Below are 12500 nucleotides of genomic sequence, written 5' to 3' on the forward strand. Positions count from 1 at the left end.
TGATCCGTGAAGCTAGGTTTTAATCTTGCATTCATGTTATAGGTCTCCAAAATTGTGTATTTACATATAAAACATGTTTGGTCATACTTCTTGTCTTGGTGCAGAGATAAACCCTCTGAGTAACCGCCCGAAGGTTGACCTCAGTCGGCTTAGTGGGTAGAGGTGACTACTCTCTCAGAACTGAAAAGACCTGGCGGCAGCACATTCAGTGAAGGAGGAGGCTACACTTATATATTGGCCACTCCGCTGTCATAGCAGCCGAAGTAGTGGTAGTAACTCTAGCTGAAGATTGTATAATGATATTGAGACTGAAGCACTTGTTCGACTTCATGTTTCTTATTGACATGTACTCTCCCATCAACTTATGTATTCACGACTGGAAAGAGATGCTACATGCCAAACCAATTTTCTAAGCAGATAGTTGTCTCGACGAGATATCAAAGTTGTTCTGGGGGACTTCAATGTAGTGTCCTGTTGCATCGATTTGGCTAGTAGTGAGAACAACTGGGACTTTGCAAGGATCCAGTGATTGAGGATTACTGTTCTTGAACCTGTATCAGTGGACAAAGTGATGCGGGAAATGGAGACAAGGGATCACTAGAATTTGTCAAGTTGATACATTCTTGCAGCGAGATCCCCGAAGTTACTTAGAGCTTAGAGCTTTACATATCTCAATAGCCCAGTTCATGCGTAAGGGCTGTCAGAACAGGGAGTCAACAGATGGATTGGTATGACGGGAGTCGTCTTTAACGGTAGTAATTCTGGTTAAGAGTATTTTGGAGATCCTGCTACTCGTGCAAAAGGACAAAGTTACACATTTTCAAGGCCTTAATATTGCTAGTTTTACTGCATTCCATCCTGTGCCTTGGAGTCGTTTTGATACCCTTAAAGTAGGTCCTTGTGTTAGATCATGGGGCACAGTTGGCAGGACTACATTTCAAATCTACAGTTACATCATAAGACCAGTGCACGGCCTGTTACTTGCATAATCCAAGACCGCCAACATAAATCGTGGGCTAAGCAAATTGATCAAACCAGTAATGAGTAAGTCGAGAAGGGTGGGGCCTTTCATGGCAGCTCGTTGAGAGATCCTCATGGTCGGAAGCAAAGGGTGAATGCAGCGATACGCCCTTGGCATTAATCCCACCGATTGATTAATTGAACCTCATCCCCAAAATCCCATGCGTATAGGAGAAAGTCCAAGACCAAAAGATGTTTAAAATATGCATATCTTAATATTGCCAATTATTGCATTTATGGGTACTTTGAGGGTTGATGGTTTTCAAATGCTAAAATTAAGCCTGCTTTCGCGTTTAGGTTTGAAAGCGTCATCATACAAGTTTTTGTCTAGTTGTTAATGGTAAATAACAGGTTATAGTTAAAAGATTATGCAGTCTGTCTTTCAGGAACTTTTGAGTCCTGTGATTCAAGTATATGATTTTTTTCTCAAGCACTTGCCTTCGTAAATCTAACCGAACTTTAGACATGAATGTCTTTTTGCCATAACGTGGAATGCATACGGGAAGCATATCTCCCGGGACATGAATCCATTAGCAATATCGAAATAATAGTAGTAGTTATTTTTTTAATCTAAGTTTAGATCTTGTGTAATGTGAGAAAATTTAGCTACATTATATTAAATATTTACAAAACAACTATAGCTTACATGTTTTTTTTTAAGAATTACTTACCGAATTATCACTTTAAATAGCTCATCACAGTTCTGTTACCCGTTGCTGAAGTGATTAAAACAACACAAACAAAAAGTCGAGAAAATTGTGTTTGAAAGTTGGCGGGAGGACTCGCCTCTCTCTAGTTCTGCTGCCCGTTTGTCTTCTTATTACTTTAATATTATTCATTACCTACATAAATAAGTAATATCATTGTCACATCAATACTGCATCAGATAATGTATTTGTGGATTTGTATACGGTTGTGGACTAAAAATAAGACAGAAAACCCGTAACTCTTCCCTGGATCACTTTGAACTTTCCGTACATAGAGATATTACTCTACTTCTTAATGCAAAATAAAAGCTTAGTTTCGACAGTGGTGTCGCATGCATCACTTTAGCAGGGGGCGCCACAGTCAGGGAATACGAGATAGGAGAAAGCATCAACTCAAATGATAACTTCTAAACCTTCTGCTTGGAGCTTGGTATGTCAAGATATATGAAACCTCTATTGATGTATATTTTAATATAAATTTAGAATTCCACATCAATGTACGTAATATTGATATGTTTTAATTACTCAATGAAATCAGTTTGTTTTCACTATATTTCCCTATAGTTTTGGCTGATATCTTGAATAGAAACAAAATCTCTAGTATTTAGTACTTAGAGGCCTCACTGATTGAAATGCAAAGAATTTCTCGTACATGATGCAACAATTCAAAATCATGAATAACAAGTTATTTCATCTATGGGAAGAGGGAACGACTTACGATTCAGTTACATCTTGGGGCGGATTGCCAAAAAAATTATTGAAATTGATTTTCTAAAATGCTTTCATATTGCTGTTATAAACATTCTTGTAACTGGCATTACATTTGCTCAGATAGTTTTTTCCCTATACAACAAGAATAAGTAGAACAAATGATGCACAACTTGATATAAAAATGTGATTTATAACTAATTAAACAATATTTTTATTAAATTCTGAAGGTCTGAGAATTACACTGAAAGGCAAACAATATATGAAAATGTGTTTTATTCATTCATCTTCTGTACAAAAGCCACAGTTGTGTCAAAAGTACAACATGTATGGCAGTGTTCCACAGGAGAGTTCCAGATAGCAGATCAGATTTGAAATGCACAACTATTTATCTTATTCATATGCTTATGGTATCTGCTATATCTGCCAGAAACCAATACTTAAAAAGCATTTTGTCCATTCATTTCACAAAAGTTACAAAATAATATATGGTAGAAATGTTTACATGTCAAAATAGAGATACGAATTGCATACTTGACTTTCATATTGCAATGGCTGACATAATATACCTACTTTATTATTCTGCAAAATTAATGAGTAAAAGAAACATAACACATTTAAGGAAATTCTCTTCTGATCAATGCTGTACACACCATGCAACTGAAAAAAATATAAGGAAAGGTATTGTCTTACATACCAAGCTTAGAAATAAGAGATGTAAATTCTCTAAGCTTCACGATATAAAGAAACAATGGTATTGAGTTGTCTCTATTTTGAGCAAAATTAAGAATGGCAATATACTAGAAATGGATGTATATCATATATGTAACCTGCAATCGTACATATATACACATACTTGCTATTTCCGCAACAAAATTCCTACGGTAGCATTGAGCTTACAAACATTGGGAAACTTATCTGGAGAGTATTAGTTTCTCTTGAAATGCATACTGAAAAAAAATGAAAGAAAAGTAAAAAGTAATACAGAAAAACTGATATGCATGGATTACATAATAAGTGGATGAAAAAAATAAATGAAGATGCTCCAAACACCACCTGCATCCTCACTATCCAAATACATACTGACTGGAGTTGCTATATATCAATAAATACAAATATTCTTTTTTCAAGTATTCCATACTTGGGCATGGTGTTCTATCAAGCAATTATGTAATAAAAAAAACTGAAATCTCATGGGAACGCTACATTACAGCAGAAATTAAAGTGCTTTATCACAGAATGCTGAACTGAAAATTGGAAGCCTTTACAGCAGCACACATTAATATCGCTCCACAAGTAAGTCAATAGATTACCTTCTCTATTGACTGTATTAATGCATTTGTAATACATGTTTGCCAATTTTGCAACAAATATTAATGAAATCTTCACAATGTTATACTTTCTGCAATCATTATCAGGTAAAGTCACATCTTTCCCCATATGATTTTGCTAACTGAATTTGAAACTTGACTGGCCATGTATTACAACAATCTATTACAAATCTAAATCTATGACAGAACCTACCATGAAGAACTCAAGATTTTCTTTATTACAATTACATCACCACCATCAGGTCTCTGAGAAAATAGCAAAAAATTAGATGCTGATAAGATTTAAAACAGCTTAAATACGTCATATACAAGCTTTATACAATGGGTAGAGTGGCACGTTAAGAAGACGGTGAGGTGCCATAAGGCTTTGCTTCTTTATGTGATCAACATAAAATTGTTGATAATTACAGAAAAAAAAAACATTTTTTAAACATGACTAAATCCATGTTCTATTGCAAACGTGCATAGTCAATTCTGACCGGTACAAACTCATTCTTTCCAAGATATTCCTTTCACTCAAAGAAACTTGAATGTTAAATTCTGTAAAAGAAAAAAATTCTCTTATCAAAACTAAGCTTCATCATGGCGAATCATGCTCAGTTTTACAAGGAAATATGCATTTAAACTTTTGAAGTCTTAATATATTCATAATGATAGCAAGTGGACTACCACTTCCATTCACAAACACTTAAGTACACAACCATTTCTTGTGTTTTTTTGCACAAGAGATAAGTAAACAATCATCCCCATGAATCAGCTTATACAAGCTGATATGAATCATTACATAAAAAAGGGGGAAAAATACATATATATGTATATACATATATTGTTGGGGTCAAGAGGTAAAAGTCAAAAAGTTACCTAAAATTAGGACATCATCTATCTATACATGTTGTGAATTACTTTCCATGGAGATTGAAACATCAAACTGACACAGTTATTAATTGCAATAATAATGTCACTAAAATCTACAGTAACATAGTCCCAAGGTTGAAGACAGAATGTACAGGTACAAAGACTGCAGAAATTTGCAAGTTTACAAATATGAGCCATAAATTCTTTTTGTGCAATTGTTATTCATCTTGCAATGGAAACTTGACAAATTCAAAAAATATCCTTCACATTTATGGCTCAAAAATTACTTACAATGTTATCTTCTCATGGTTGCGAGGTCTACCACATGAACCTTTAGCATTTGTAAGTAATACTAGTCTACATGCGAGTTCATGTTCCCTTGCACAAAAGCAAAACATAATAAAGAGAGATAGAGACAGAAAAAAGTTAAGTTTGCCTTACAATAAAGACTTTCTTCGTCATTTACAATTTGCATTAGTCCTTAATTTGTTAGGAAATGTCCCAACCAATGTTTTGCTTTCATTACATGTCAGTTAAATAAATAAAATAAAGAGCAGTTTCTCCAACTTACATTATTTCTACAACTGCTGCTCTCTGCTACAGTACTATCATATGCCTAGTTATGATACAATAATCTTTAAATAATGTCATTACAACAGTGAATATGCACACGCTAATACCAGTTTGGTTTATGCTGTACTCACTGACAATTTTTACAATATTTTTCTTTATATGTACAATAACACATCAAGTGTAATCATTCAGTAAATAAATGTGCGTATCTGTGGTAGAGCAACACAATTTGTTCATCAACAGCACCTCTTTTGTATCAACTTGTGAAGTGTGAGGGTTAAGCCTTAGTACTAGATTATGGTATAAAATTATCGTTCTCCTACAAAGACACATAAACTAATATATATATAATTCATTCCAATACACATCACAAATAAATACAAAAATATTATTTGGTTTCAAACAATTGTTTCTATACCACAAAACATGCTAATATCTTATTGCATCACAACTGACTCTGCAAGATGCACCCAAAGTCATTGCACCATCATTATGTTATCTTCTTTTATATCTTTATTAATGAGTATGTTATATTATTATAAGAGTTCTCTTTTTTGCTAGAAAATAATAAACTTATGATAATACTCATTGATTACTGTTGTGAAAGGATCTCTGAAAAAGAATAACAAGTAAATGCTGAATACCCAAGAAAGACAAATTTTCTTGTTAATGTAAACAAATAAAATTTACAGTTAATTAATCTATACAAAACATCAGATAAGACATCATCACCACAGCATTTCTGTATTTGCTACGTATTTATTTCTACATTAACCCTGTTTCTTATATATAGTATGTCATTCATTTGATATCTATTCTTAGAAACTTTCAGTTAAATGCTTCCATAATTCATCTGCAATCTCATGATTAAACAAAGCTTAGTTCTTTTGATATGTCAATCCCTTATCACATACAGTACTTCTTTTTTAGATAAAATGTGACAGCTACAACCCCAAGTATTATGTGTGTACCTCTTTTTTATTATTAACAAAGAATAGAAATGAAAATACAACTTCTTTTAGCAACAACATATGATGTAATTCGTTCAATTTACAAAACATGTTTTAATTGAAAAATTAAATTTCTCTCCAAATAGAATGGATAAAGCTTAAACTTTAAGCTGTTTACACTGCCTTGAAGTAAAAACATGCAACAAAAAAACTGATGTACAAAGGTATTTCTAAAAAATAAAATAAAAATAAAAAATTCAAATAAGCACCCTCCAATACAGACATTTGGAGTTCCAGTTGTTATAATACCATTTGTAAAATTTACAATCTATATACTTGTTTATATAGTTAATAACTTATCAATGGTCATAATTAGTAAATGAGAAAAAACAATAATCTGGATTTCAAGTGATTCACACTTGATTATGTACTCAAGAACTCCTAAATATTCAATATTAGAAAAAAAAATCTAATTCTTCATAATCAAACATCAATTTAATATTCTTGAAAATAATGAAGCTTTTTTCTTTATAATTAACCAAATTAGCTTGATAATAGCCATTGTATTTAGTCCAGTTCATTTTTTTTTGTATTCTACATATAATTCAGAAAGAAATGGACTAGGGCTTTTAATTTAATTGGCATTTACTACCTCACAGTCATGTGGCAACTTCAAGCATCTGTGTGACACAACCATTTGAGGGAAGACATCTTTGGCTCAGGATTCAATTTCATGATTTCATGTTAAATACTTTCGAAATGAGCAACTTTGAGTGGCATGACTGAAGGATTTCATACTTTAATAAACTACATACAAAAACTACAGAATTCATAGTCTTATGAAACATATTGCATTCATAACTCCCTCTGCTTGCAGATACCTCTGATAATAAATAATTCTTAAACTGAATCCTTTGTTTAGTACTGATTGTCCAAAAGAAACATTTCTTATGCACACATATAATGAAAATATACAAGCTTCTGAAAGCATTTTCAATGTTGACATTATACTGCAAATACTGTAAATACTTCACTGGTTGACTGTCATTTACAGTCACATATATTTACTGTCTTTTGAAAAAGATTTTCAGTATTGGAATGTACAAGGTAAAAAACACTAAATTGCAACAAACTGTCAGCAATCATTCACTCACATTCTGACTCGATTTCATCATAAAACAATGCAGAACTTTATATGAGGAATGAAAAGAATCAAACCACAACTTGATTACCATCAGAGGTTTGAACTACTAGTGCTGCTGACAGAGTCCAGATGTTCTCTGGTTTTCGTCCTTTTGGTGTTGGGCGACGATTTTTTCCCACTCTTGATGTGAATCCGCTCATCCATTTGCTTCAGCGCTATATCTAGCTCCGACTATTAAATGGACAAAAGCAGTGCATTAATATCAGCGAAATGCCTAACAGGCTACTATCATAAATAATAACAAGTTGCAAATTTCAGTACAATTCCATCACTACAGTCCAATTAAAATCAAGAAAGGAACAATCAGTAAATAACTTACCAAGCTGTATGTGTACATAAGCTTGCAGTACTCTAGATGGGTTGGGTTTTGCTTCAGAAAGATGAGGGCATGCTCAAGACAGTACACTGCCTCCTCTTGGGAATTTGTCACCTGAAATAAAAAAGTAAGTATATTTTCTTTGTACAAAGTAAATAGGGTGAGTTGGTAAAATATTTTTGTAAAATACTGTCAAAGAATAGAATATACAAAAATACACAATGACAAATAGAAAAATACTACTGCTTCAAAGTTACTATAACATATATTTTTTGAAATCTTACAGCAGCAAAGTACTGGCAGCATTGAAATTCAAATACTGAGTGAAATTTCATAAAACAAGGAAATTAATGATGAATATATAAAGAAAATATAACTGGAATGGCAACAAAACACATTCTTCTACAATGAGAACCATAATTCTTACCAAGGCCACGTAGAGGTTCTGTCGACACACCTCACACATATTTTCCTCCTCATCTTCAATGAAGCGACTTTTCTTCTTGCGGTGGGAGTCAGGGGTCGAAAGCCTCTCACTAGCTTGCAACCCTAAAGTAGAAAAATGAGTGATGATTGTAATTATCTATTCAACAGCATTTAAAGACAAAACTCCTATAAAGACCAAATCTATACATCGTATTTATCATCTAATATCAATCTTTCCTTTTTACGCAGCTAGAATACCTTCTGGAAGAAAGAAAGAAAGAAAGAAAATCATAGAAGTGAATCCTTGTAACTGGGGTTACTTCTGCCTTACCAATGTCTGATAATTCTGCTCTTAGCCTTTTCTCCTTTTCTACCACTTGCAAGGCTAGCTCTCTGGCCCGCAGTAGCCCATCTAAGGTCACTCGTGGGTCTGTGATCACCGACAGAACAAGACGGTCCAGAGAAAACATGGATGGCTCACAGCACTCGTGAAGAGCTTTGAAAGACTGTAAGAAATAAAATACCTCATTGTTATCAAAATCTGAGTAAAATGTTACATTGCTATATACCATCCTCCCAATATCATAGATGAATCTACTATTTGATCATAACACCTACTTTGATCTATTCATGATTATAAGCTTAGTATTCACACTACATATCTACAAAAACAAAATTGCCAATAATGATGATGCTTCATGTCAGCAACTGAAGTGACATTTCACAGGATTCACTTGATTTACAATAAAAAATTACATGCAGTAAATAATGAACAAATCCCATCTACCTAAAGAATCTAATGAGAAGTATAAGATATTGTTTATCTTACAGGTAATGATCTATACAATTTATTAACAAAACATATAGCCTGGTCTTAGTTAAGTTCTACAATGGACCACAAAAACCTACAAAATCTATGATTTATGATTTTTTTCATCATATAAATGAATAATACTGGATAATCATTTAACATTATAGAGATTCATGGATATACAAATAGCATACAGTCCGTTCTTCCTGTAGTTTTCCTTTAATTTTGGACAAAATTTATCTTAATAAGTTATATGAATTTAGTTTCACAAAAACAAATCATCCATGTTTTAGTAGGAGGAGTCTGATACAGTCATATGTTCATAATATTGAAAGCTTGGCAATTATTCTCTTTACTGCACTCGAAGGGGCAGATGTAACATAGTTAATCAACTCTCTTAGGTCTGAATCATGCCAGATTAGAGTTTAGGAAACTAAATCAGCATTAACCCTCTCATGACGGGTGGTACACTACTGTACCGCGCATTGTGACATGCAAGGCTGGAATGCCCCCATCGTGAATGGGTTAAGTATGCTATGTATGGAATTAGAGAAAGGATAACAGAAGCACAGCCTAGTCATCTGCACACTTACCATTAGAGCTCGATCAAAGTACTGTGGCCTGGCAAAGAATGCACTTTCTGAGATAAGGTATCCTGTGCACACACTGGAGGTAAAAGCGCCAGGGAAGACCACTACGAACTGTCCTGGCTCTTGCACTATTCTACACACACGCACACCTTCACGAACAAGCTCACTTGGGGGTACCTGAAAGTTTTTAATGAGTCTCATTAAAAGCTATATATTTTTTCTGGTTTATACATAGTCTACAAGAAATATTCAGAAATAAATATTTTGCTATTTGCATTTAAAAAAACATTAACACTAAGAGTATGCTATACACAAATACAAATGAATGAAAAAGTTATTGTTACAGAAAAATATAAGTTATTTGTTAATAACCAGATAACACTATAATACACCTTGTTAACAATTCTGCTTCAGTAGAGTTATAGATGCTATCATAAAAGTTATGTGAAAAGTGATTTGATTTATTAATGCAAACAGTACCATTGCTGTATCAGATGGAAGCCAAATTGCAGAATCTTTGATGAAATCTGGGACAATTTTCTTCAAGGCTGCACACAATTTGTCTTCTTGGTTAGCTGCTACACCATACCTGATTTAGGAAAGAATAAAAAAAAAGGAATGAGAACAAGAAGAGTAAAAGAGATTAGACAGAACCAAAGGAAAATGTGAAATATTTTTTTATTGCTTTATATGAGCAATATTTTCATGTTTTATATAATACTGTTTTAGAGGCATGGGTGTATTCCCATTTCCCTTTCCTACAATTTTTTTCAACTTTGAAGAGAAACTCAGCTGGATTTTTCAACTTGGATGCTTTATTGTGCATTCTGTATTTAATATATGGCAATGAAGTCTACACTTTCTGGGGTTAACTCAAGCTCTTGAAATGCCAGAGACCAAAACTGACTTTGTGATATTAAAATAATACCCTAACTGTGGCTGGAAGAACAGATATGCTGAAACATTTGTGGCTTTTAGTAGTTAAGAAACAATAACAGTAAAACTAAAACAATAAACTATATTAAGCCTAACTGACAAAACTTACCATATTTTTGATGCTCCTGTGTGAAGGTATTCGATCCAAGGTAAACTATGCGGGTCTCGGTACCAACACACAGTAGAAAATAACATCCCAACATGTAAGGTTGGAGCTGTAACACCTGTGGATATATGAAGTTTTTAAAATGTTTATCTGGTATCTCACTAAAACCAACTTAATCATACAATGAGAGGACAGAATGATTAAGAGAAAGTGGAACAAATAGAAAATAAAAGACAAAATACAAAAAGAACAGCAAAATTACTTACCTACAATGGTGCCCATGCTTCGTAATATTGAATTTGGGTTCTGGCAGAGGTTTTTCAAATTCCAAGGATGTTTGGTAAGAGGTGATAATCTATGGTTTGGAAAGCCATATCCATGTTCAGAGGTGTCAATACTTGCTGACAAAACACAGACATGCTGATTTCCATTGACAACTAAGGACCAATATCTCTCATCCACTTCTAGAGCAGCTGGATCTGGCTGCCACTGTGTCGAAGTGTTCCGGGCAATGCGGAAGAAGGTACTCAGTGCAGTGCTCTTTCCCTGTAAATAAATAGTTTGGTTAATAATATCATGAAACATTTATAATGACTTCAACAGACTTTGTGCATCATGTAAAATACTTATATTTGATACTTGTACATAAAATCATCTGTTACACTTCTCTTTTCCTATAACATAAATACCTTCACAATGCAGTCCAGACTCTCCTCTTCCTCTTCCTCCTCATTATCTGAGGATCCTGAAGTCTTCTTGCTAGCTCCACTCTGATCTAGCTGATTGCGGTTGTGAATTCTGTCCACCTCTGCCAACAGCTGATCCCGCTCATCTGCAACGGGCAGAGAGAAAGGGTGATAGAGACGAGGTGTTACAAAGAAAGTTAATTCTGACTTTTCAACATCTGTCAGAAACCATTTTCTCAGTCCAAGCATTTGCACTGAAAAGACTTACCTTGAGAAAGGGTAGCATAAGGTAGAAGATATTTGCAGTATATGAAATCAAGTTTGGCTAATCTCTCTTGGGCCGAGCGAGGTATTCTGCAGGCATCAGCAACCTTTCCCCAAAGCTCCTTCTCTATGACAGACATCAATCCACCATGCTGCTCTACAACTTCATAGAGCCTAACCAAATCCAACTCCATACAGCCAATCTGGAATTTCAAATGAATTAGACAATAATGCTTATGAGGATAATAATAATGCGGATATTGACTGATGATAACTATGATGATGACTGATGATTGATGATTGATGATGATGATAATGATTGATAATTGATAATAGTAATAATAATAACAATATGAATAACAATAAAAAATAAAAAAAAATCATTATCATAACAATAATAATAATAATAGTAAAAAGAACAACAACAATAATAATAATAATAATAATAATGCTGGTACTAATAACATCATTAGTAACAACAGTATAACGACGTCAATGACGAAGAAGAAGGAAGAAGAAGAAGGAGAAGAAGAAGGAGAAGGAGAAGAAGAAGGAGAAGGAGAAGAAGAAGAAGAAGGAGAAGAAGAAGAAGAAGGAGAAGAAGAAGGAGAAGAAGAAGAAGAAGGAGAAGAAGGAGAAGAAGAAGAAGAAGGAGAAGAAGAAGAAGAAGAAGAAGAAGAAGAAGAAGAAGAAGAAGAAGAAGAAGAAGAAGAAGAAGAAGAAGAAGAAGAAGAGAAGAAGAAGAAGAAGAAGAAGAAGAAGAAGAAGAAGAAGAAGAAGAAGAAGAAGAAGAAGAAGAAGAAGAAGAAGAAGAAGAAGAAGAAGAAGAAGAAGAAGAAGAAGGAGAAGAAGGAAAAGAAGGAAAAGAAGGAAAAGAAGGAAAAGAAGGAAAAGAAGGAAAAGAAGGAAAAGAAGGAAAAGAAGGAAAAGAAGGAAAAGAAGGAAAAGAAGGAAAAGAAGGAAAAGAAGGAAAAGAAGGAAAAGAGGGAGAAGGAGGAGAAGAAGGAGGAGGAGAAG

General features: G+C 33.8%; 1 protein-coding gene across 1 annotated transcript in view; it reads right to left on the bottom strand.

Moving 5' to 3' along the window:
* Positions 1-2694: 2694 nt before the first annotated feature.
* The window catches only part of Jarid2 (Jumonji, AT rich interactive domain 2), a 38948-nt gene continuing 29142 nt past the window's right edge, over positions 2695-12500 (bottom strand). Inside the window, exons 14-23 of the mRNA XM_086538582.1 lie at positions 11488-11686; positions 11223-11365; positions 10800-11079; positions 10537-10651; positions 9972-10080; positions 9495-9668; positions 8422-8596; positions 8092-8213; positions 7668-7778; positions 2695-7519 (exon numbers count right to left, since the gene is read on the bottom strand). Coding sequence (XP_086394708.1) covers positions 7379-7519; positions 7668-7778; positions 8092-8213; positions 8422-8596; positions 9495-9668; positions 9972-10080; positions 10537-10651; positions 10800-11079; positions 11223-11365; positions 11488-11686 — 1569 coding nt within the window. The 3' untranslated portion in view covers positions 2695-7378. The remainder of the gene's footprint in view (positions 7520-7667; positions 7779-8091; positions 8214-8421; positions 8597-9494; positions 9669-9971; positions 10081-10536; positions 10652-10799; positions 11080-11222; positions 11366-11487; positions 11687-12500) is intronic.

Source organism: Penaeus japonicus, unplaced genomic scaffold (genome assembly GCF_977035675.1).
Source record: "Penaeus japonicus unplaced genomic scaffold, GWHDUDI00000001_assembly GWHDUDI00000007, whole genome shotgun sequence".
Taxonomy (NCBI): Eukaryota; Metazoa; Arthropoda; class Malacostraca; order Decapoda; family Penaeidae; genus Penaeus; species Penaeus japonicus.